Raw genomic sequence first — 26,574 nt, 5'->3', positions numbered from 1 at the left:
TTTCGTGAGTGTCATGAGAGATTTCAGAATTTTACTTTGTTTTTAAAAATTCCTTTCATAAGTATACACTAAAGTAGATGACATGCACATCACATACGCAAGAGTCTGTCAATGTTATGAGCGTCTGTGTGCGTAAGGATACAACCGCCCAGACAAGCATCATTCTTCGACGTGATTGGTCCTTGAAAACCAATACCAAGTAATTTTAGTTTTATTTTTAATTTTTATGCAGTAGTTATCCTAACTTGAGCAACAAAGCAATCAAGGGTTTGTTACCATTTGGATCTTCTTATCTTTGTGAACTTGGATTTTCAGCTCTGACAGAAATTAAGTTGAAAAAAAAAAAGGAGAGAACGACTTTGGATGGTATTTGCATGTTGGCTATCGAGCCACGTTTTGAGTTAATTTGCACTCAAAAACAAGCTCATCCATCGCATTGATTAACAATTCTAGAAGGACATGGCAGTACTTGAGAGAGTCCAAAGGAGAGCAACGAAACTGGTAAGAGGGCTGGAATACTGCCCATACGCCGAGAGGTTGGATAGGCTGGGGCTCTTCTCTCTGGAAAAAAGGAGGCTCAGGGGAGATATGATAGAGACCTTCAGGATCATGAGGGGCATAGAGAGGGTGGATAGGGACAGATTCTTCAGGCTGAAGGGGACAACAGGTACGAGGGGGCATTCGGAGAAACTGAAGGGAGATAGGTTCAAAACAAATGCAAGGAAGTTTTTTTTCACCCAAAGGGTCGTGGACACCTGGAATGCGCTACCGGAGGAAGTGATCAGGCAGAGTACGGTACAGGGATTCAAACAGGGATTGGACGGATTCCTGAGGGATAAAGGGATCTTTTTGTGTATCCTGAGGCATCAACTTGGCATCCTTTCAAACATGGAGCACTTCTGCTGTAATCTCGTGCAGGAGAAGTCGGAGTCGCTGTGGATAAGCCACTGTGCACATGCGGTACAGCTGGCTTCAACAGAAAACCTCAACATTGACCGTGTTCATCTTCAGCCGGAGAAAAGTTGAGCTGGAGCTGCTGTACACTGTACGTAGCGAAGGCCTCTGGCTGCATCTCACACAAGGAAGTAGCAGGACCTGATTTAAACTGACCCTGGCCTTTGGTTGTTTAACCATTCTAGACCTTGCAGTCACTGGCGTTTTGAGCTTAAGGGATCAGGGTGTTGGTTTTTTTTTTTTAATGACGGTAAACTTCCCCTTAATTACCGCTGTCACTGATATTTGCATGGCTGTAATGACAAATTAACATGAAGATATTAGAGAATGCACAACACCTTCCGAGATCCATATTCTATTGGGAAGTTAAATGTTTACACGGCTTTATCTCAAGTTGTACACGATTTCTCCTGTCTCTGTTTCCTAAAAACGGAAGTGACTTTAGCATAAATCCCAAGCCTTGACTACCTGACTGGGATATTTTAATACATAATTGTTCTGTCCAAACATATAGACGTCAATAAGGTAAAGTTTCCCTGGTTTCAAGCCTTCAATGTGTTCCTCGACCATTGTTTTCCAGGGATCTGTGCCCTGGAAGTTTTTGCAGGCTATCTGCTCAGCTTCCAGCCTGGTGTTTGGGCTTAGACAACTGTTCTGGTGCTTTCTGATCAACTTCAGGTCCAGATTTTCCTCAACATTCCTCATGTAGACACAATATTTGGTACTTTCCTGTGTTCCCAGCCATGACACTGTGACAGAAGAGCAGTTGCTGACATTGTTCAAAACTCCCAAGTTCATGTCAGCTGGAAGGGAAAGGAACGGAAGACTGTAAGGTACATTTGTGGCAAAGAGCTTGACCAAGCCTGGACCTCTGTTACTGGCCCTGAGTCTAAGTATATACCTGTCAGCTTTCTCAGGTAATTGGAATATCTGAGCACCCACAATGCTTTGGGAGACCACAGTTTTACCCTTGACAATGATTTCAAAGCTTGTTTGATGCACACAGGAATGTATAAAAAGCCATATCCGTCTATTTGAAGATGTAGGCTGGAGTTTGAGAAACCTGATTCCTTTACTCTTAAGAAGAATGTGCGTCATTTCCTCGACCTCCAGTTTTGAGATCTTAGGTTTTTCTCTGACTTTTGTCTCAGCAAAAGCTCCTGTATATGCACTGCTAGTCTTTTTCTCATGATTCTTGGCAAACACATCAAAATAGTAATGAGTTCCTGGTTGGAGGCCAGAAAGAATTACATTAGTTCTGTTACCCACACAGACCCTTTGACTATCCACTAAACCTGGCTTAAGAACATTGGGAGCCCAAAGTCTCTTAAAGGTTTTCTCAACCATGGAGTCATCACTCTTGACGTCCTGTAAGCCCTTCATCATAGATTGTACTTCATTCAGAATTCCAGCAGTGTGTTTTTTTGAAAACTGCTCCAGTTTGGTCATTTCAGTATCCCAACGGTCTTTTCTATGAAAGTTACCTTTTCTACTTCTTTCTTGGAGGCTAGGTTCAGTGGCACATAAGGTTTTGAAGTTATGCAGTCGGTTCACAAATACGCAATACTCAAATTTGCTTCCGAGTCTAAAGGAGCCTGGGCTAGGTTTCCATGCTAGAGAAATCCTATTTTGTTCAACAGATATCACATCCACTCTTGGATCGAGGGGAAGCCTTGGGAAAAAGGTGTTAGATTCTTGACTGGTAGATGTAAACACCTGAAAACTTGTATCCGTCTCCTCTGAGAGAAGTTCCAGTTTATAAAGCCCAGCTGAGCTGTTAGCTGTAAAGTAGGACTCTTCTCCATTACCTTTATAAGAAAATAGCTGGACATGTGCTTTTTGGTGAGGGTGTTTCCGAGAATCCCGATGTACAGTATTATCTGTAAACAGAACACAATATTTTTATTACAAAAAGATGTACAAGACTTTTTCATATAGTAGACCTTCTTCACTTGAGTTAGAAGCATTGCAATATCTGCGAGTATTAACATTTTTCTCTCCATCCTCTTCTCTTTCATCTGTTCTTTTCAGAAATGGTGAATGACCAAAAATGTCTAAATAAAGAGGAGTGATCTATAACTGCTCAGTCTACCCTGACGCTCTTTGGATAGCACCAAACTTTAAGGACTGTGCCATTGAACCTTCACAGAAAACCACAACTAGCCTAGGATACTGGGCTAGATGGACCATTGGTCTGACCCAATATGGCATGTTCTTAAATGACTGAATATCTAGCTCAATAATAAAGCAAACAAGTACTTAGTCAGAGTATATCATTATTTAACAACAGAAATAAAAAGAAGCAAACATCCACACACGCTAGACAAGTGGGAATGTGATATGTCACAACCCTTATTGAATCGAGCAAATCAGAAACCCAACATGGCCAAGTTTCAAAATATCTCCAGAGGCATAGCAACAAAAAAACAGAAGAGCTATCTTTACTGAACAATCTACTGTCTTGCTACACTTCTTCCTTATGAAGCCCAGATTATTAAGTTCTCAACTGCATAGAATATAGTCTTCTGTTATAGAGAGGCAGAGATGAACACAACACTCATTGGTTACAAGCTTCTACAAAGACAATGTAATGTAATGTAATTTATTTCTTATATACCGCTACATCCATTAGGTTCTAAGCGGTTTGAAGAAAATATACATTAAGATTATAAATGAGAAGTAAGAAGGTACTTAAAAAATTCCCTTACTGTCCCGAAGGCTCACAATCTAACTAAATTAATAAAGAAGAGAAAATAAAGATGGTTGAAAAAAGAAAAATTCTATGTGAACTTATAGGATGGAAATTAAACTGACTGTGAAGAACTGTATGAAAAATACATATGGAATGCAGTTAGAGAGGGTAGGTTACAATCTATTTATGGTATTTGTTTAATTGGAAGGTGTTAAGATGGGTAATTTGGGGGAAGGTTATCTGAAGGTAGGTGAATCTTCTGGAGGTAAAAGAGGAGGGGTTAAGATATTTGGATGAATTTTTTGAAAAGCAGGGTTTGTAAATTCAGAATACAGTCCTGTTCTTTGCTGCTGTCCCCCAAGATATTTTGTAATGGGGCCATTTCGAGTTTCTGATATGCTTGACACATTAGCTTTGTGGCGTTGATCCTTTGGTTCTTGCTTGAATATTTAATATGCACCTTTCATACTGAAAATACCTCTTTTGGTTGTTTGTGTTATCTCAAGGAATGTTAGTCTCCAGTATATAGGGGATTCACAAGGTGTCACTCGAATAGTCACAGGCGTGTGGTCTTTATTCACCAAAAAGTAATATCTGGAATAAAGAGAGGCTCAACTGATTCATTTGGTCATCAGCTAAATACTGTCATCCATTCTAAAGCATCCTACAATACTTTGAGGGAGGGGGGGTGGGTGGCTAGGGGGCATTTTACAAAGATTGTGCCATGGCCAAACATAGGAAAAGCTCCACTGAAAATTCCAACCTAAGAGGTGTTAGGCTCAGGAGTAATCTAAGGAAATACTTTTATACAGAAAGGGTGGTAGGTGCATGGAATAGTCTCCCAGTAGATGTGATGGATACAAAGACTGTCTGAATTCATGATAGCGTGGGCCAGCACAAGTGATCTCTTAGGGAGAGAAGGAGATAGTGGATGCTATAGATGGGCAGACTGGATGAGCCAACTGGATGGGCCATTTGGCCTTTATCTGCCATCATGTTACAATGTTTCTATAACCATAAAGTTCTATGACATCACAATGCAGGTGTAAAGAGCCTTAGCCAACAGGGAGAGGAGGAGATAGTGGATGCTGAGGATGGGCAGACTGGTTGGGTCATTCGGCCTTTAACTGCCTTCATGTTTCTCTGTGTTTCTCATTCCAGAGGAGTTAAGGATTAGTTCACAGAGACTTCAGTTTTCAAAGCAGTTGCAAATATACAGTACAAAGGTATATGTTCTCCTTCTTACAGTTGACCCCAGGATTAGTACCCATGCTGTTTTAGACTCTACAGCAGGGGTCTCAAAGTCCCTCCTCGAGGGCCACAATCCAGTCGGGTTTTCAGGATTTCCCCAATGAATATGCATGAGATCTATGTGCTTGCTTTCAATGCATATTCATTGGGGAAATCCTGAAAACCCGACTAGATTGCGGCCCTCAAGGAGGGACTTTGAGACCCCTGCTCTAGTGTAATCTAAGAAAACACTCATTTACGGAAAGGGTGGTGGATATGTTGAACAGCCTCCCGAAAGAAATGATGGAGACAAAGACTATCTTGGAATTCAAGAAAGCATGTGGGATCTTTTAGGGGAGAGGAGGAGATAGTGGATGGGCCATTTGGCATTTATCTGCCATCATGTTTCTAGGATTCTGTGGTTCTAGTGTTCCATCAGAACCACTCTCAAGCTGTAATGGCTCATGAGCAAGCAGCATTCAGAACGAAGCCAGCCCACTCCTTTGCCTTTAAGGGGATGAGTGCGATGGAATGCTATCATACAGGTTGAACACTGAGGAGCACAAGAGGGTGGAATGAACACCCTTTGCTTCACTGACAGCTTCAGAAGGGGAATTTTCTAGGCAGCACTCTTAGACGGAGATCACCCCTAAGGGTGCCTAATAGATAAATCTTGCTCTGTATAATACAGGCTGCATCCCAAAAGTCTATTCTTATTGCAGTCATTCTTAGCTGTCCAAGAATGCTAAAATCAGAGACACTACAAATTAACACAATAGAGGAAAAAGTCTTTACCTTGCTGGCAGGTCTTTGGTGAGGAATCCTGTCATTAGACCTTCACATGGCAGGAAGGAAAAATCCTTCAACAATTCAGTTCTTTCTAAAGCAGGCGAGAACTTTGAATCCTGCTTCAACACACTCTGGGAAGCTGGTTTGATGTGCAGGATTGGACAGAAAAGAAGAATCCACAGTTTGAGATTCATAGTTGGTAGAAGAACGAGACAAGACTCTGGCCACATCTGAAACAGAAACTAATTATTCTGTTTATCTGAAAATTATCATTTTCTTTTTAGAAGTCTTCATATTCTCTGTCCTCTTTCTCTCCTCCTTTCTTACCATTCAAGCCTTAGAACCTCTGATCTACCCTCTTCAACGTCTTGTCCCTTCCCAGTTCTCAGTTTTTCTTTTCTACGGTTCTCTATTTTCCACTTTGTTCTCCCCTTCTCTATCTCATGCCTTCCATTTCGAAATAGTGATACTAAATACCCAAGAAGCTATTCACTACAATGTTATATTATCGAAATATATTTGGTTTTTATTATTATAATTTATAAATTCCATACAAATATCTATAAATCACATTCATAGAAACAACATCAATTTTCATACATAGAGACACTCCCCTTTATTTCATTCACCCCGAAGACCATACTTTCATTGATGCAGTTCTTCTTCTCACTAATTGCTGCGTTGTATCATCCCAGCCAGAAGTTATCCAGACTTAAATATAGCTCAAAGTCTCACTTCACAAGATTCTCGTTATTTTTCTTGGTGCCTTGCATTATCCAATTTCTAAATAGTGACAATATCGTCTGAAAAGGAACCCAAGCTCCACCCAGTGTGCTCTTTCTATTTCCCATTCTTGTTTTCATCTCCAATCTTCTTCTGCATAAATCACCACCATGTCCATGAACTCATCAGTGACACCTCCTCTAGGTTTCTGAGCTTGGCATTCTCTCATCTCTCATGAGCTGCACATAACCCTGACCTGGCGCCTACGCCATTTGCAGTGTTACGGTTCCTTTCTGTGCTACATGCCTGCTACCATCCCCTTCATTTTATTACTCCTCCTTCCTGTCTTAGACTAAAGACGATGACATTCTGTAAACCTGCCACCAGTAGGTTCTAAGTTAAGCACAAGTAACATCAGCCTAGTTTTTTTCCCCCCAGAATTCAATACTACTGAGCATCATTGGCATAACAGTAGACCATTTCCGAATGCAGGACACTGAGACAACCACACAGTTTTAACACTGCTTGAACACGTACAACAAGATTGCGGGTATGTGCAAATATAGTACTGAACTTGTACCCACCTTCTTTACAATTTCTTGTAAACAAGTAGATGGGGGTCATACTCAGATCCACTCAGACCCCACTGTTAAGTGTGTTGCATAGGACCAGAGGACTGGAAATCTGTTGTGATTGTAGGACAATGGTGTATTAGAAGTTTCTCTCTCATAATTTGCATTTCAATCCATTTCAAGCTCTTCTCGTCGTTGGGCTACACTGCAAGAGTTACCATGGGGACAGCTCAGTAATCAGTGATCCATATCGCCTCTATAAAAGTTATACAGAAAGCGTTCTGATAACACATTGCAGCAATTATGCAGACACCAGATTATGAACCAGTTTATGGCTCAGGAAGTTTCATTTCACTGTATGTTGTAAAACAGGTGTGGTAAAATGAAAGGAATGCCTAATCTTTAGGTTCTGGCCCAGAAATAGCTAAGAAGAAGAAGAAAAATTTAAATTAAATCAGTAATTTAATGAGTGGGTAAGGTTGGGCAGACTGGATGGACCATTCGGGTCTTTATCTGCCATCATCTACTATGTTACTATGGGGCTCTTTTATTAAGGAGCGCTGATTTTGTACGCACTAAAGATTATTAGCATGGGCTAAATGCTAAGGCACCTATAGAATATATAGTGGATGCCTTAGCATTTAGCGCGCACAAAATAGGTTAGTGTGCCTTAATAAGAGGACCCCTATGTTACTATGTCACGTGCTTTAGGACAGTGTCTCTCAAACTTTGTGCCACGGTACAGTGATGTGCCTGGAAGAGATTCTGGGTGTGCCACAAAAGATTCCAGAATTTGACTTTATTTTTACAAATCCCCTTCATAAGTATACTCTAGAATAGAAGACATGCACGTCGCGTACGCAAGAGTCTGTCGATGTTACGAGCGTCTGCGTGCGTGAGGATACAGCCGCCTAGACAAGCATCGTCCTTTGGCGCGATTGGTCCTTGAAAACTAAATGCAAGTCGAGTAATTTTCGTTTTATTTTCTATGCAGTAGTTATCCTAACTTGAGCAAGCAAGCAATCAAGGCTTTGCTACCGTTTGGAGCTTCCTATCTTCGCGAACTTGGATTTTCAGCTCTGGCAGAAATTAAATTGCAGAAACTAGATTGACGGCGGATGGCGGGTGATGAAATGCGTGTTTGCTTGTCGACTATTAAGCTGCATTTTGAGTTAATTTGCACTAGAACCGCCTAGAAGTCTTTTGACTATGGCGGTATAGAAGAATAAAGTTATTATTATTATTAAAATCTCCTTTACCCTCTCTTCTCTCCCCTTTCTCTCCCTCTTACCTATCCATCTCCTCTTTCTCTCGCCTCATACCTCTCTTTACAGTCGCCTTGAGCCTTTATAGGTATGAGAAACTCACAAATAGAAGATTTGATTAGATTAGATAAAAACACAAGAACATCCATCACATTGATTAGCCATTCTGTTTTTCCTTTAGTTTCACCGTTGTTACAATTACCCCAACATAGCTTAAAGAACTTAAACAACTCTCAAATTTAATTTTTCGTTGGTTTTGCAATTTTATAATTTCAGTTATAATGTGCCTTGAAAAACATTTGCTCCGTTTAGTGTGCCAGAGTTAAAAAAGCTTGCGAGACACTGCTTTAGGAGATATTTATGCTAGAATGTGGGTCAGAAGAAACTTGAGGCTAACTTTACTAAATCATGCTACCATGCATTAAATTTTCTTTACTGTACTCACTTTATAGAAGTAATGTTCTTGTAAGAACATAAGAAGTTGCCTCCGCTGAGGCAGACCAGGGGTCCATCTCGCTCCCGCTGCAGCCCATCAGGCCCACTGCCTGAACAGTGGTCTCTGACTAATTTTATAAATTACCTCTAATCCTATCCCTATAACCTTACCTCTACTCTTATCTGTACCCCTCTATCCCTTTGTCCTCCAGGTACCTGTCCAGACCTTCTTTGAAGCCCTGTAGCGTGCTTTTGCTTATCACATCCTCTGGTAGCGCATTCCATGTATCCACCATCCTCTGGGTGAAAAAGAATTTCCTGGCGTTTGTTCTAAACCTCTCCCCTTTCAATTTCTCTGAGTGTCCCCTTGTACTTGTGGTTCCCCACATCAATATGTATGTCACTCAGATATGTACCCAAACTCAGTGCATATCATTGAATCCTCACATCCAACAGTGAATCCCCAGCTCCTCAGAAATACCACCTGGTCTCAAAGATTTCCATTGCCCTAGGCTTTATATATTATCTCTTCACTGGAGCTATAAACTTGATTTAATTTTTGTAATATTCTTAAATATTCTTAAATTATTTATGTAACACCCTTTAGGGAATATCATATATATATATTTTAAAAAGTACTTAGCTTATAATGTGATCTTCCATTGAGGGACATAGGAGCCAACATGTTTCACCCGAAGAAGGTTTTATCAAGGCTTATCATCCCCCAATGAGCCGGTCACGCCATGCTGAAAAACCTTCAGAGGCCTTTATTAAATGCATAAGGATTTACTGTAGGTCTCATTTTTGACCCCTTTAGGGATTCTCCCACAACAAATGCACCAAAGCCCATAGAAGTTGAATGGGCTTCGGTGCATTTGCCATGGGGGAATCACTACCTTGTCTTTGTACAATGAGCCCTTTATGCAGAGGAACCTAGTTACTAAGCATGTATATTCACACATTAGTGAGTTATTTTAGTACATCAAGATGCTGGAGTCAAACCACCTATTAAATGACTGGAAGGACCAGTTTGCTTTGATTGGACCATAGAGATCAACAAATCATTGGGATGCCAATCAGACCAGTGATATTTTGAAACTTATAAAGCTGACAAAGCAGAATATTCCAGGGTGAAAAGAGATTTCTAATGTGAATGGGGCTCCTGTACGCTTTACTTGACACCTACATTTCCTCACTGAGTAGTGTGAGAGAGAGAGAGAGACCGAGTGTAAATGGAATTAACCCATTCGCTGTGCTGCACCCCGTTGGAAGAGGCACGAATAGCAGAGCCCATTGAATTGGTCAGAGTTCCACGGGGAGGTTCTGATGGAAGCAGGTGAAGGATATTCCAGATGTGATGGAGAAGGAAGCGGAGCCTCCCCACTGCCTCCATTTGTCTGCAAATTGATCTCAAACATATTCATTGTAGAAATCCTGAAAACACGACCGAGCTGTGGTCCTTGAGGACCAACACTGAGCACTTTGCCGGAGTGCCTCCATCAACTTGAAACAGTTCTCCTATGGCCATAAACTGGATAACCTCTTCCTTCCACTGGAAAATCCATCCACCTTTTCCCTTATGTTATGGGATCTTCAGTTCCTAGAAGGAGCTTCTTTTCATGCTTTCCTATTGAAATGATTTAGCGTTAGAGTTTTGTTTTGTTTGTTTTTTTGAAAGACAGTGTATATAAAATTTGAGGGGGGAATAAAAAGTGGAAATGTCCTATCTTGAAGCAGTTCAAATGACCTAAATAAATAACAGTTGCAAATTATTTTCTCTTTCAACTTATCCTTGTCACCAGTCAGGTTAAGTTTGTATCAAAATTCACAGGTGTCTGCTGCATAACCCAATGTTTCTGGTTAAAAAGGCATCAGATTTGTCAGTTGTTCTGGCTATCTCTAGTTTGTGACTCATTGAGACTAATTTCCCCAGGAGTTCTTCATACTATCTTTGGGCTCCTTTTAAAAAGCTGCAGGAGAGGTTTCTACCACGGGCCAGCGAGGTAAATGCTCCAACGCTCATAGGAATTCTATGCACGTCGGCACATTTACCTCACCGGCCCAAGGTAGAAACCTCTACTGCAGCTTTGTAAAAGCCAGTGGGTAGCCCTAATCTATTTCTCTTTTCAAGTTCTGTAATATGCTTCTTTATGATATGGTGATTGTCCATGGACTGAGTCCTGTATATTCAGCCTGAGGGCGTCCCAAAGGATCTCTGAATGATTATGATCTCCCATGCGATGCAATGTTGTGTGGGCTCATCTTGTCGGCTCAGCTTCTGCTGTGGAGGCCGTGTTCACCGACTCTGAAGGGAAAGAGTTTTAGCCATTGAGTAATGGCGACACCTAGTGGCCAGACGTAGGGTTTACACCTACAGGGTTCCACAGGGAGCTGTAGACTGACTCTGTGGCACCTGATCGACAATTGTGACGACTGAACTGAATGGAAGAGACTATAAAAAGGGTGTAAAACCTTGGGGGTACTTATGAAAGAAATCACATGAGGCATTAGCCAAATGGACATCACTTTCTTTTTTTTCCTTTAATGTGGCAGTTTCTACCTGGATGTTCCCTCAATTTTATGACAATCCCCTACCCAATATGCTTCTGGTCATTGTAGTGATCCCTTTGTTTCATGGTTCCTCAGCAATGACCATTCTACTCCCCAGGGGCTCTGTGTGTCTGAATCCAAGAAGGCGTGGGATAGGCACCTGGGATCTCCTAGAGAGAGGAAGAGATAATGGTTACTGCAGATGGACAGACTGGATGGGCCATTTGGCCTTTATCTGCCATCATGTTACAATGTTTGTATAACCATAAAGTTCTATGACATCACAATGCAGGTGTAAAGAGCCTTAGCCAATAGGGAGAGGAAGAGATAATGGTTACTGCAGATGGACAGACTGGATGGGCCATTTGGCCTTTATCTGCCATCATGTTACAATCTATAATAATAAAACCCTAGAGCGCGCATGCGCTCTTGAAAATTCGTGATTCCTAGCGCCATGAGGTGTGCTTCTATACCAGTCCTCACGGCACCTACGCTAGCTGGAGGCATGTGCGGTGGCTTAAGGCGCGTGACTGTGGAGCTCTGTCAACGGTGCCCGGCGACGACCGCCTTAGAGTCGAGCCTATGGGCTGCCGACCCCGCGGTACCATGCCTGGTCTGAGGTGGCGGCACGGGGCACTGGCCGAGCTGCTGGACGCTTCACGTGTTCCTCGGTACAGGGGCGGGAGCGTGGAGATCGGATCCGGGGAAGAGGAAGGTTGGTTGTTGTGCACTGAAAAGGGTAAGGGAGCCGACCAGAAACAAACATGCTGCTGCACAGAGAAGTGGGGTTGGGAGGAGGGAAATGCTGCTGTACAGGGAAATTGAGGGGGAAGGGAAATGGAGGGGGGATGGAAATGCTGCGGCTACACAGGGAAGGATGGGAGGGAAATGCTGCTGCTGCTGCACAGGGAAGTTGGGGTGGGGGAGAGGGAAAGGGGGCCAGAGAACAAACTTGCTTTACTTTAGGGGGAAGGGGTATGCTGGTGGGCAGGGAGCAATCTTGGTTTGCTTTGGTGGGGAGACAGAAGGGGGCCACGGAGAAAGACAGACAGACAGACAAAGGGGGCCAGGGAGAGCCACAGACAGACAGCGTCCAAGGAGAGAGAGAGACAAAGAAAACAAAACAGACAGACAGACATCTGCTCTAGCACCCGTTAATGTAACGGGCTTAAAGACTAGTGTTTCTATGAGCACAAAGTTCTATGACATCACAATGCATGTCTAAGCCTTAGCCAATAGGGAGAGGAAGAGATAATGGTTACTGCAGATGTGCAGACTGGATGGGCCATTTGGCCTTTATCTGCCATCATGTTTTTATGTTTCTAACCTCCATAGCATCTCCATATTCAGCTGGATAACGGAAGACCAGACTTGAGGACCAAACTGGTGACCCGTTCCTTGACACTGAAACACAGGACAACCTCCTCCTCTCCCCAGAATGAATGTGACATATCTAGGATTACCAATTGGTTCTAGGTCTTCAGGAACAGGGAAAGGAAGAAAATCCAGGACTGGCTTAACCTGCTGACTAGATCCATCTGGTAATCCTACTTAACATAACATAACATAACATAACATAACTTTATTCTTCTATACCGCCATAACCAAACGATTTCTAGGCGGTTTACACAGAAGAAGGCTGGACAATCAACAAAATACAAATAGTTAAAAATACAACAAGTTTCTTAAATATACTCAGTATAGAACTTTGCTAACAATAGTACCCACGTTCAGGAAATAAATTTGTCAAATAGCGCTGACTTAATTTCTTTTCGAAATGCACCATAAGACAACATAGCTCCACCAATGCATTTACCCAGCCAGGACTGCAGTTTACCCGCTTGAAATGCAAGAGTCTTATCAAAAAAAGTCTTGTATCTGCAGCCAATAATTTTGGGATAAGTGAATAAATGTAGACTCCTATTTTTCCTCGTTGGGCTGTACAACACGAAATGAGATAAGATAAGTTGGGGCCAATCCCTAAATCAACTTAAAAAAAGGTACAGGAAAATCCGAATAGTACTCGCGCCTCCACCGGCAGCCAATGCAGCAATCGACAGTAAGGACTGATATGGTCATTTTTCTTCAATCCAAATATCAGTCGGACAGCCGTATTCTGCACTATTCTCAATTTTCTCAATTCTTTCTTTGGAGCTCCCAAATAGACAATATTGCAATAATCCAGTATGGATAAAGCTAATGCCTGATAGAGGATAGAGGATCAAAGTATTTATTTATATGGTCTTTAATTTCCATAGTGCGAAAAAGCATTTTTTTAAAATCACTGAATCAATATGTTCTAGCATGATTAGATGACAATCTAGTGTGACTCGGAACAAACAAAAAACAACTGCAGATGTATACAAGACGCAGGCAAAATTTAGTGTGACAAATATAAATATATAAAAACCTTTTTACCAAACAAGGGACCCGACACGGTCCGTGTTTCGGACAAACCTTCGTCGGGGGTCCAATATGAAAAAAGGTTTGAAAAATATGCCACAAAAAATTGTAGAATAAACTATCATAAACCAAAAGGTCCGATACGCCGAGAATCGCCAACTGCTGTAAAGCGTCTCACAAAGTGTGACTCCCAATATTTGTATAGATTTTGAAATAGGGTAGTCATAGCCATTTAATAATAATAATAAAGAAGAACACCAGATTCATCTGGTGTGATATAACATTAGCTGAGCTGATGTCACCGGCTGGTAATATTTATTGAATGATGGTGTGGGTAAAATGGGAGGGGGGACAGATAGTGAGGGGAATGTATGAGGTGCTATCAAGGGTCTGTAGAATAAGGATTGACAATTTTATAAGAGGAGGTAAGAAAGGGTTAATAGAGCTTGTAAGAAAGAAAAATGATTAGGGAGGTTGCTAAGGTGATGGGGTGGAGCAGTCACGTGATTGGTTGGATGTTGTGGCACTCTGGAGTGAATTCTGTGAGGAAAGGGGAACAGTAGAGTGGTCTCTTCAGGAAAAGATTATCCCTCCCTCCCTCCCATTTGTGCTGATGTTATGTTTTGTGTCAGTGTTGTGGGGTGGGGTGGGGGGTTTACATGTCATATGTCGACTTGAGTGGGTTTGGTGGAGCTTATGGGGTTGGGGGGGAGGTGGTCGCAGCTTTGGGTGGGGCGGAAAATGGGGTTTGGCCCAGTTGGATCTGGGAGATGAGCAGTTAATAAATAAATAAATGTGACACTCGTATGCGATACCGCTGCGAGGGGAAGCATGACCTTGCGTCACCGTGGATCATGTTTGGGGGGAGGGGAAGCATGACCTTGCGTCACCGTGGGTCATGTTTGGGGGGAGGGGAGGGGAAGCATGGCCTTGCGTCACCGTGGGCCGTTTGGGGGAATGTTATAAATTTAAAGACTTAACTGGAGCTAGTTTCGACACCGAATAGCTCCCTTGGGGTGTGTGAAATATGCATTGGGGGTTTGTTGGTTTTTGGACACAGATTGCATTGTAAGTGAAGATAATATTCAGATAGATAATAAAGCTGCGGCCAAATATTTATTCCAATAAAACTGAGTTGTGTGATTATTGATTGATGGTGATTAGCTTTCAGTTGCAGGTGACGGGAATGCGAATGCTAATGTTATAACAGTTTATATACCGCAGGACCGTGAAGTTCTATGCGGTTTACAATTTTTAGAAATGTTACAGATTAGAAATGTTACAGATTAAATGGAATAAACAAAGTACAGACTTAATTATTGGTAATTCTAGCGATCATTTGTTGAGGATTGAGATTGTATAGGTTGGTTTCCTAAGTATGTCAGGAACAGATGTGTTTTTAGGCGTTTCCTGAATTCCCCATAGGTAGTGGGCACAAGCAATTGTTCGAGGTCTTTACCCCATAAAGCTGCTTGATGTGCGAGAAGATGTTGGTAATGACTTTTAAATTTACAACCTCTAACCGGTGGAGAGACAAAGTTCAGATGTGAGCTTCGTTTGTGTCTGTTGGTTGTGAAGGAGAAAAGATCTGTTATGTATTTAGGGGCTAAGTGAAGCGATGGTTTAGTTATTTTGTCATTTGGGCTGGCCAGAAAAAGTTTGGTCTTTTCTGTATTAAGTTTCAATTTAAAATTGATTGCCCACTGCTCTATCACAGTCGTGATATGAGAAATTTGTTTTAAAATGTCAGTAGTAAAATTATTTAAAGGAATTAAAATGGAACTATCATTTGCATCTATATAAAAGTTTAGATTCAGACTTTGCAATAGATGTCCTAGGGATGAAATATAAATATTGAACAGCGGGGGTGACAGCGGGGAACCTTGAGGTACCCCGGATGGATTACTCAGTGTTGAAATTCTTCCATTTTAGGGCTGTGATTTTATTTCCTTCTTTTGAGACAGACATAGGGGAAGCCATGCCCTGGGATCGATAGCATGGAATGTTGCTATTTGGGCTTTTGCCAGGTACTTGTGACTTGGATTGGCCTCTGTTGAAACAGGATACATTGGTGTGACCCTGTATGGCTATTCTTATGTTCTTAAGAGACTTAAAACAAATCATCCCAGATGTGAGGGAGCTGGACACTGTTTTCCTACTGATGCACCTGTTCCTGCTGTTGCAAATCAGAAGGTTAGAAGATGTCCTTGAATCCCGGAATGGTGGTCTCCATCACGACCTCCTCCGGGAGTGCGTTCCAAGCGTCCACCACTCGTTGTGCGAAGCAGAATTTCCTGATATTTGTCCTGGGCCTGGTGCCCCTCAGCTTTAATCCATGACCTCTTGTCTGAGTCACATTGGACAATGTGAATAACGATGTTTCTTGCTCTATTTTGTCGAATCCTTTTAGTATTTTAAAAGTCTCTATCATGTCCCCTCGCAGTCTTCTCTTCTCGAGGGTGAACAATCCCAGTTTTCCGAGGCGTTCTTTGTAGCTCAAGTTCTTGATACCTTTAACTAGCTTCGTGGCTCGTCTTTGCACCCTCCCAACACATCTAACTACTTCTTTCTTTTCTATCTAGATTTTATTGTTAACCGGTCAGATATTTGTTTTATGATCGGGTTATAAAAAAACCAATAAACTTGAAACTTTAGGTAGGGAGACCAGTGTTGGACACAGTATTCCAAGTGTGGTCTGACCATTGCTCTGTCAGAGAATTACTTCCTATAAATTCAGAAGCTGTCCTTGCTTCACCCCAAATGATGCCCCTTTTCAGGACAGATGGGATTTGCCATCCAAAGCACAGAGTGACCATGTAAGTTTTCAATCTGTTGTCTATACATTTTATATGTTAACTCTGTAACCCATTCTGAGCTCGTTGGGGAGGACAGGATACAAACCAAACCATATAGATACATAAATTTAGCATTAGAGCCGTCACTTCAGAATATTAGCCTGAAAAGTGGCAACTCCCCTGCTACTGAGGGGGAGTGAATGGCGCAGTGGTTTGAGCTACAGCCTCAGCACTCTGAGGTTGTGGGTTCAAATCCCTCACTGCTCTTTGTGACCTTGGGCAAGTCACTTAATCCCCTCATTGCCCAGGTACACTAGATAGAATTTGAGCCCATTGGGACAGATAGGGAAATATGATAAAGTACCTGAATGTAAAACCACTTAGGATATAAGTGGTATATAAATAAATAAATACTTCAGGTCTAAGTGTTTTGTGTCCACTAGAATCCGCAGATTCTTGACTTCCCCTGTGATTTCCAAAATATAATAACACTAGCCATATAGGGTCAGACCAATGGTCCATCTTTCCAACAGTGGCCAATCCAGGTCACAAGTACCTGGCAAAAACCCAAATAGTAGCAACATTCTGGAATCCCAAAGAGTTAACAAGATTCCAGAATCCCAAATAGTAGCAACATTCCACGTTACCAATCCCAGGACAAGCAGTGGCTTCCCCCTGTCTGTCTCAATAGCGGACTATGAACTTTTCCTCCAGGAACTTGTCCAAACCTTTTCTAAACCCATCCGCTGTTACCACAGCACTGATGTCCCTTGAAAAGCATATCCCTTTAGCTGGGAATGGTACCTCTTATGATATAGAGCAATCAGTGCAATTTGATATCCCTTACAGGATTCGATTTATCCAAATGTAGGGGAAAATCCCCTTAGAAGCCAGTTGTGTCATGTTGTGCAGGTGACAAACAGAACCGTACTATTTATGAAAATACCAGTACTGGAAAAAAAGTGACTAAAACAGAACAAGAGAAAGAAGGGCTGAAAATTGTAAATAAATGTATCCTTACAGGATTAGGAGAGGCTGAGGGATCTGCAGAGGGTTTCACGTCCTCCCTGAAGTTGTCAATTGAAGATCATTGTATCTTATGAGAATCCTGCTGGTCTTCCCTGGGTCGGTCACGGAATTTTTCACCCTGTTCTGTTCCTGCTGGATCAGGAGGCAACAACTATTCCAGCTCTGGAGACATTAAACCAGTTTGATTGTTTTTTTTTGTACACCTGTGGAAGAAAACAATGAGAAGAGAGGCTCTGCTCGGTCTCGCCTGAATGGTTATATTAAAAGTAATATATTACTGACTCAGCCACACCCGATAGAGAGAACTGACACACCTGCAGGTTAGTGTGAAATCAATCAAAGCTGAGACCTGACCAAGTTTGCATAAGATAAAGAGAGGAAAAATATTTCTGCAGTGGCAAAGCTCTTCCCTCAAAGGCTTTCAGCTGAGGGTTTCCCTTCCTTCCACTCACAAAGGCTGCACCCCTCCCACTGCCCCTCACAATGCACACGTACTGGGATGAGCACATGGGTTATTCAGTGTCACCATAATAATAATAATAATTTTATTCTTATATACCACCATACCGAAAAAGTTCTAAGCGGTTCACAACAAGGTGAGCTAATACATGGGATACAGATAAAATACAAATTAGAATAATGGGCTTAAAAACAGATAAAGACAGAAAGCATTTACAATATAATGCAGAAAATACCGGCATGGCAGGGAAAGAAGTAATATATAGAACAGATAAAATACATCAAGTTGAATATAAGGAACTTGATTGAAAAAATGAAGCAGAATGCATTAAGATACCAGCCTATCAAAGAGTTGAGTCTGTAACAATTTTCTAAAATCAAGATAGGAAGAGACCTCTAACATCATTTTTCCAAGCCATACATTCAATTTAGCTGCTTCAAATGAGAGGCTTCTCTCAAGGAACGTCTTATAATGACAGGATTTTATGGAGGGATATGAAAACAAGTGCACTCTACGTGTGTGCATATTTTTATACATATAACTCTCAGGTCATTATATAAGAACCCTTTTACGCTTGTGAAAAGGCCATTACATGTCAATAATTCTTTATAAAATTACCCCCCAAAAGTCTCGGATGAAACTGCCTTTCCTTTGTTAGCCATGGCTTTGGAACTGGCAGAGTTGGTGCTCCTTGCCAAGGATAGGCCCGGGTCTAAGAGCACACACAGGGTCAGCATTCAGGGATAGTAGCAAAGGCTCATGGGAATCCATCCTTCTACACTGGCACAGTCAGCTGTGCTGTAGACCGGCTTTAGCCAATGGAAACAAAACTCCCAGAACTCTTTGGGGTGAGAATGAAGTACGAGCGGCACAGTAGCCTACCTATATGAACAAAAGAACATGAGTCACTGCGTTCTATTTTGCAAAATTCAAGGACCTACAAAGTTTCCAAGTTTATTTAATCTTTGATATACCATTTATCAAATGCATACCTAAACGGTTTACAATGATCAAAATATTGTTAAAATAAAATAAAAAGTGGCGGGGCAACAAAACAAATAGACTTACTGGTATAAAAAGGGGAAAAGGGTAGCGCTTAAATACAATGAGAACATAAAATCTTGAGAGGGAGGGGCTTAGACACTAGGGTAGGATATGGATCGCTTCAAAAGAAGCGTTTCAATTTGGCACAAAGAATGTGAGAAGCCAACACGAACAATACATCTGCTAGATCCGCTTTATAGGGCAATGGTCAGACCACACTTGGAATACTGTGTTCAACATTGGTCTCCCAACCTAAAGAGGGATATAAAACTTCTGGAGAGGGTGCATAGATGAGCAACGAAGCTAATAAAAGGTATGGAGAACTTGGAATACGAGGAACGACTTAAGAGACTTAAGAGACTGGGATTGTTCTCCCTTGAGAAAAGGAGACTGCGAGGGGATATGATCGAGACTTTCAAAATACTGAAAGGAATCGACAAAATAGAGCAGGAAAAAAAATTATTTACAATGTCCAATGTGACACGGACAAGAGGACATGGACTGAAGCTAAGGGGGGGACAAGTCCAGGACAAATATCAGGAAGTTCTGCTTCACGCAACGAGTGGTGGACACCTGGAATGCTCTCCCAGAGGAGGTTATTGCGGAATCTACCGTTCTAGGATTTAAAAGCAAACTAGACGCACATCTCCTTACGAGAGGCATAGAGGGATAAGGGTGACTAAAATTACGCCAGGTGTACACCTGGCTGGGCCTCCGCGTGTGCAGATCGCCAGACTTGATGGACCGAAGGTCTGATCCGGAGACGGCAGTTCTTATGTTCTTATGATGCCTCATTCCACAGTACCTTAGAGCCAACCTCATCAGTGATGTTACAATGGAGTAGCAACATTCCAGAATACCAAAGAGTAACAAAAGATTCCAGAACCCCAAAGAGTAGCAACATTCCAGAGCTGAGATTGTGACACGGACAAGAGGACATGGACTGAAGCTATGGGGGGACAAGTCCAGGACAAATATCAGGAAGTTCTGCTTCACGCAACGAGTGGTGGACACCTGGAATGCTCTCCTAGAGGAGGTTATTGCGGAATCTACCGTTCTAGGATTTAAAAGCAAACTAGATGCACATCTCCTTACGAGAGGCATAGAGGGATATGGGTACACCTGGCTGGGCCTCTGCGTGTGCGGATCGCCAGACTTGATGGACCGAAGGTCTGATCCGGAGAGGGCAGTTCTTATGTTCTTAGATAAAAGATTACGGAATGAACACCTTTGAATTGAGGGCTTGGAAAATTATGCAGAACTGAGGCCGATGTTTATTTCTATTATTTCTTAGAATTGCTCCGGGTCACTTTACATGTTGCATACAGCATAATGCAACATCAGTGATCCACATGCTTTTCTCGAGGCTGGAGAGAGAATGTACTGTGTGGGTTGCATAATGTGTACGAAACGCAAGTAGGGAAGAACAGAGAAAGCATTTCTTGTGTTAATAAACTAGTGCTTTTGCAATTTCTCCTCTAGGCACATGATTTAATTATCGTAATCACACGGTCAGGTGATTTCAAGGTGCATTTAGGGCAGAGAGCAGGTACATTAAAAAAATGTGAATAACTTTTCAAAGCTATTATTATTTTTCCCACAAAATAGTAAGTTGGAGATGGCGCATTAATTGCAGCAGTCTCCCTTGCCCCATCCCAGTGAATTTTTTAGGAAAATATAAACTCTGTTGCATAAGAACATAAGAACATAAGCAGTGCCTCCGCCGGGTCAGACCACAGGTCCATCCCGCCCAGCAGTCCGCTCCCGCGGCGGCCCAAAACAGGTCAAGACTTGTCTGAATCATCAGAAGGGGCTCCCTTGCCACCTTGGTTTCTCATTTAAGTCCTGCCTTCCTATCGAAGTCCTAGCCCTCCGGTCTTGCACATGCACGACCTGGTTGGTTTATACTCATTACCTGGTTAACTTCCTATACTTGTGTTACCTCCCAGCTCCTCCCTCAGTATCCCACGATCCCTCTATCCCTCAGGAATCCATCCAATCCCTGCTTGAATCCCTGTACCGTACTCTGCCTGATCACTTCCTCCGGTAGCGCATTCCAAGTGTCCACGACCCTTTGTGTGAAAAAAAACTTCCTTGCATTTGTTTTGAACCTGTCTCCCTTCAGTTTCTCCGAATGCCCCCTCGTACTTGTTGTCCCCTTCAGTCTGAAGAATCTGTCCCTATCCACCTTCTCTATGCCCCTCATGATCTTGAAGGTCTCTATCATATCTCCCCTGAGCCTCCTTTTCTCCAGAGAGAAGAGCCCCAGCCTATCCAGCCTCTCGGCGAATGAGCAGTGTTCCAGCCCTCTTACCAATTTCGTTGCTCTCCTAAAGTATGCTGTTTGTAGACGCATACTTTTGACCTGTCTTTCCTAACGTCGTTTGAGCACTTTTGTAACATTTTATCAAATACATTACTGAAGAATGTTTAGGTCTTATTTTCATAAGTTTTGATTTGCATTGTTTTTTTGTTTTTGCTTTATGTGTGTGACTCCAGGCGGTCTATTAAGTTTTTAAATAAATTAATTGTGCATTTCTGCAAGATTGTTAGAGCCATCCTCGATAAATCCTTTTAATTTTGCCATCGTAAACACAGAGAGGTTCATATTCAACACAATTTAACCAGCTATATTCACTCTATGTGCTCCACTTTATTTAACTGAGAGCATTAACCCCTGGAAGAAAAAGCCAGGTTTATTGAGGTAGAGCTCAACAGCCCAAACCTCCACCGCCCACATCATTGGCTAAAAAATCTTCCAAAAAGGGTATGCGTGTGCCACAATTAAACTGGGACTGGAAACAACTAACGTCTATTAATCATAAGGAATTTAAAGGCTCCTTTTATCTACCAATGCATTTACCCAGCCAGGACTGCAGTTTACCCGCTTGAAATGCAAGAGTCTTATCATCTACAAATTGCAGTACAAGTGGTGTGGTATATGTGATCCAGTGTCCATGCAAATTATTATATATAGGACACACTGTACGGAGTATTCGGGTCCGCATTGGAGAACACATATCCAGAATCACCTCCCAAGTACTTGAAGCTCCACTTACTCAACACTGGACACATGAAAATCATCCAGTGCCCGCATTACGTTTCTCCATCTTGGAAGCTCCCATCTTACCTCGAGGGGGTGATCTAAAAGGGAAACTTTATGTGAAAGAACAGCTGGATTTTCAAGTTAGATACTCTCCATCCGAGAGGCTAAAACAGTGAGATTGAGTGGCGAGCATTTTTATAAAGAATTTTTCGTTTAGGTTTTACTTTTTCTTTTGTACATATGCCTTGTTTGCATTGTTTCTTTCTTTTTTTATTTTCAATTTTTTCAAATAGCCCACGCTTTTGGTGCGGGGGTTTTAATTGGTTGACAGCCGTTTGCATCAATCACGTATTGACATAATAGTCTTTTATAACTTGTTCTGGTGTCAGTGTAGCAGCGGACACACTATGAGGAGGTAGCTCTAATGAAAAGCTTACACGAAAAATTAGTCGTTAAAGTTGGTAAGTGCCATTCGTAGCCTTAATGCATTTTGTATAGCTTTTTACTTCGTAGATTTTTAACGTTCATGAAATAGAAATAAAGTTTTCATCTTTTAACATTTTTGTATTTTCAGAGTTTCACTGCGCCCTCGCTTTGAGTATTTTTACAACTCTTTTTCGGTTCCCTGAAGCAGGAACGAAACGGGCCACGTCCGTCAGAACCCGCAAGCCAAAGATAAGTTTGCTGTTCCAGACTAAAATCACTATGTCTATTATTTTGAAACAGAAGTAGCTTTGCGCACTTTTTAAATATTGTCAGATTTCACAACAGGCTTCTAGAGTTGAAGCAATGATTGGGCGGTGAGGTGGTAGATCTGTTATCACCTCCATTTCTCTGAGCAGAAAACTCTATGAACAGTTGTACGGTTACAAGCACCCTATTTACTTATAATTGAGTGATTATTTAGTATATTTTCTTGGACAGTTTCTCTAATCATTCCCCTCTCGATGTTTTAGAGAGGTTCTTGCTCCATTTTTGTTGGTTTTCAATTAAGTTAGGCATCTAGATTAGCTAGGCGTGCCATCTAAGCATCTAACTTTAGGCATCATTTATAGAATCGGGGCCTATGTGCGTAACTAGAAGTATATACTTGCCATTGACATGGCATAAGAATAAATCCTACACATTAGTGTGCCAATGCCAACATATACTAGTATTGTATAAAGGAAACTTGGTGCCAAGATATTATAGAATTGTTTGTTAAGTTGTTTATAAGAGACTCATTGAGCCCCGGAATATAATTTTGCTTCTCTGAGCGACAGGTGGTCTTTGGATTTGGGAATCCCCATTTCGGTTGTTGTATTAAGGTCTTTTTTGAAATCATTGAGGCAAGTATGGGCTTCCATTCCTATGATTGAAATGCAATATAAACTGCTGATGCGTATTTATATTTCTCCAGCTAGGGCTTATCGGGTGGCTATTCGTTTAGATTCTTGTTGCCCTAAATGTGGGGGTGTTAATGCCACCTTGGGACATATGTTTTATTCTTGTCCTGTGGTGTTGAGATTTTGGACCATTCTTCATCACCATATTACACGTCTTTGGAATACTAGATGTTTGCCTCATCCGAAGATGCTATTTTCTACTTCTTTATTGACGCATCCTATACCGAGAGGTATTCGCCTTTTTCTGAAGCGTGCATTATTGTTGGGGAAAAAGTCAATTTTGGTTCATTGGATGGATGCTATTTCCCCCACATTATCGCAGTGGCATTCTTTAATGATTTCTCAATTGAAGATGGAACGCTTGTCTATATCTGACATGGATTCTGTTCAGGGACGTAATTTACAGCTTATTTGGGAGCCATTTTGGGTATCCCTTACCGGGTATGCTCGTAGTCATGTATTGAATATTTGATTGAGTATCTAATTATGATGATATTTACTGCCATATTATTGTAACACCATGCCTCTTTCTTTTTTTTTTTGTTGTTGTTGTTGTTGATTATACTTTTGGGAGGGTGGGGGGAGGGGGGTGGGAGGTGAATGTTTTCTTTCAAAAATTTGGTCAGCGTTGTTTGTTACTATTTTGCATTTGTGCTCTGTTTTTTCTTTGACCAATAAACAGTTTTGAATATAAGAGACTCATTGGAACAGCAACCAGGAGCATTAGGGTCCCTGTGCCAGACACCTAGAAAATGAGGACAAAGACTATGCACCCTACTGAGTCTGAACATTCCCACGAGCTGCTCAACTCTACAATCCTTTACTCTTTCTCAGATTTCTTCCATATTGTCTCTTGCTTTCTTAATACTGTTCATGTCTCTACCATATGTACTGAGAGGCTCTTCTGTGCATCCTATCAATGAAGGGACCATCCTACTGGTGTAGAGGGTTGACTCAGGGCTCTTCCTGTCTCTTTTACTCCTACTGATCTTAGATTTGTGATTTGGTACTTCCTGATTAGTCCTTCTGAATATCCCATGGACTGATTTGGTCATGTAGAAGGCAAACTTTGATTGGCTCCCTGTAGCTATGTCACTCTAGAACTCCCAACCCTCTTTGTTCTCAGATAGGTGTCTCATAGGAGCTCTGACTGCCGGTTCTTGACACTATCTCTGCCTTTTGGATTTGGTTCTACCCTCCTGCTGTTTTTCTCTTGCCTCCTCCTTTGCCTGATATCCCTCTCTTTGGAAATACCCATGCTTCAAGTCCTGGTAGCTACTGAGTACCAGAGGGCTCCAACCTGAAGGAAAAGGGAGTGGTTACAGATTAAATTGCATTTTCTAAGACCCCAGTGTCCTCTAGATTGGACTTGGCCTTGACAGTTATCTTCCAAACGTGTATCACAATCTGAGATAATTACAAATAGCATGAAAACAATACAATACATTTTTATAAGTCTTTAAGAAAGGAGAAAAAGAATGCCTTATGGAGAGGTTGCTTCCTTTTTGGCTGTCTGCCAGTGATTTAGTAGCACACAAGCCAGGAAATAGATTTGGGTGAAATTTTATATTTGACATAAACGTCATAATTAATACTTTCAAACTATAGTATGTCTGTCAAAAAATTATAAGGAAATTATGAATGATAATACTCTTATGGTAATATTTGATTATATATTTTAGATGCCTTAATGTTTCTGCCTCTGGCCCTGAAGCAGTGGACCGAATGTTATGTCCACGAAACGCTGGCCACGTCGGCAACATATTGGCAGTGAACAGGCAATATTTGAACCAGCAATGACAACGCTGAGATAAGTATTCAGTATCCAGTTGTCAAATATTCTCTCCCAAACCATCAGAGAGGTGTATCCACATGATTTAGAATAACTTGAAGAAAAAACTTAAAAAATTTAAAAAGTATATTTCTAAAAAAATAATTAAAGTGAATTAAAGGAATTTTCAGGTTTTTGGCCAATGATTGGAGCAAGGAGCTGCTACATTGAAGTCTCAGTCTGTGATAGGACTGTACGTAGGCTCCTATTCTGAGGCCTTTCCTGAATAGGTAGTAATATATATTGGATACATTCTGTCTGGAAGTGGTATTAATAATTAGTTCTGTATAGTGTCAAAAAAGGAAGCCACCATAGTGTAAAGCTTGTCTTTGTGCACTCTATGTCTGAAAAACATCTTTCTAATCACATGTTCTATTGTTTCTGTTCGGAGCTAGATTTCATACTTAACCCTGACTGCAGGGCAATAGATTATAGACAAACTTTTCTAATTTGCTGCTAATTTTCAGGTCTGCGTGTAAGAGCTTTCAGAGGTTGGGGCTGTTCCAACAGCCTCTGAGAGCCGGATTCTCTAATATCGCCAGTAAAATCCGACAGGCCACTACCGTAAATGTAAGAATTTCAAAAAGACAAGTCATTCTCGACGAACCGCGCATGCAAATGAGGTCCGTGAAGGGTCGCCAAATTGACATGAGATGAGTCTTTGATGATAGTGATCGGCACATGCGCAAAATAGTCCACAGAAAGAGATGTAAATGTGTACCTGTGCCGGGTAAAAGCTATGCCTTAGGCACGTATATCATGGGTGTGCCTTACTGGAAAGCAATATATGCACACATCGTAGGCGTGAGCCATGTGCGGCCGTTGTGTCAGTCATAAGCATACTAGCGCTATTGAATGGAGGGGAAGGGAAGAGAGGGGAGGTGCAAATGTCGGTTTTCAACAAGCATGCGGAATACACGGCTTTAGTACACGTGCCTATGACACGTGCTTTTGAGATATTTGTTCCCCAAACTATTATACAACTATACTACGACGTGAATGATGTATTAAAACAATTTTTTTTATCATGAGCAACAGCCAGAAACACACGCCTGAGACATGCTTTTCACAGTACCGGCACCTCCGGACCTACCAGTAATTTTTGGTCATCAAAAGCCGGTGCCGCGCTTGGAGAATCGCCTGGAGTGCTCGTTTAAATATTAATGAGTCCATTTTACTACCGTTTCAATATTTATGACCTCATTGTAATACATTTGAATGGCTGAGGCGGAGTCTGGCAGGAAGCTTGGGAAAGGCCACGGGAAGCTGTTCTGATAATTGCGCGATAAAATACTGCCATGCTAAACCGACTGGAGCTGGTTTAGCGACCATCATTAAAGGCACAGTGAGTTTTGAGAATCCGGACCCGAA

The 26,574-nt window shown here is 41.7% G+C and overlaps 1 protein-coding gene across 2 annotated transcripts in view; it reads right to left on the bottom strand.

Moving 5' to 3' along the window:
• Positions 1 to 730: 730 nt before the first annotated feature.
• LOC117351504 (protein NDNF-like) overlaps positions 731 to 26,574 on the bottom strand; it is a 51,254-nt gene continuing 25,410 nt past the window's right edge. Inside the window, exons 2-6 of one of the 2 annotated variants that reach the window (XM_033926847.1) lie at positions 17,430 to 17,640; positions 6,973 to 7,165; positions 5,672 to 5,804; positions 4,125 to 4,240; positions 731 to 2,834 (exon numbers count right to left, since the gene is read on the bottom strand). In XM_033926847.1, the coding sequence (XP_033782738.1) occupies positions 1,396 to 2,834; positions 4,125 to 4,240; positions 5,672 to 5,804; positions 6,973 to 7,012 (1,728 nt within the window). In that variant the 5' untranslated portion in view covers positions 7,013 to 7,165; positions 17,430 to 17,640 and the 3' untranslated portion in view covers positions 731 to 1,395. Of the gene's footprint in view, positions 2,835 to 4,124; positions 4,241 to 5,671; positions 5,896 to 6,972; positions 7,166 to 17,429; positions 17,641 to 26,574 lie in introns of both variants that reach the window. The other variant, XM_033926846.1, reaches the window with a different exon arrangement.

Source organism: Geotrypetes seraphini, chromosome 18, assembly GCF_902459505.1.
Source record: "Geotrypetes seraphini chromosome 18, aGeoSer1.1, whole genome shotgun sequence".
NCBI lineage: Eukaryota > Metazoa > Chordata > Amphibia > Gymnophiona > Dermophiidae > Geotrypetes > Geotrypetes seraphini.
Note: the sequence above shows the minus strand (reverse complement) of the source record. Positions and strands in the feature narration are given on the sequence as shown.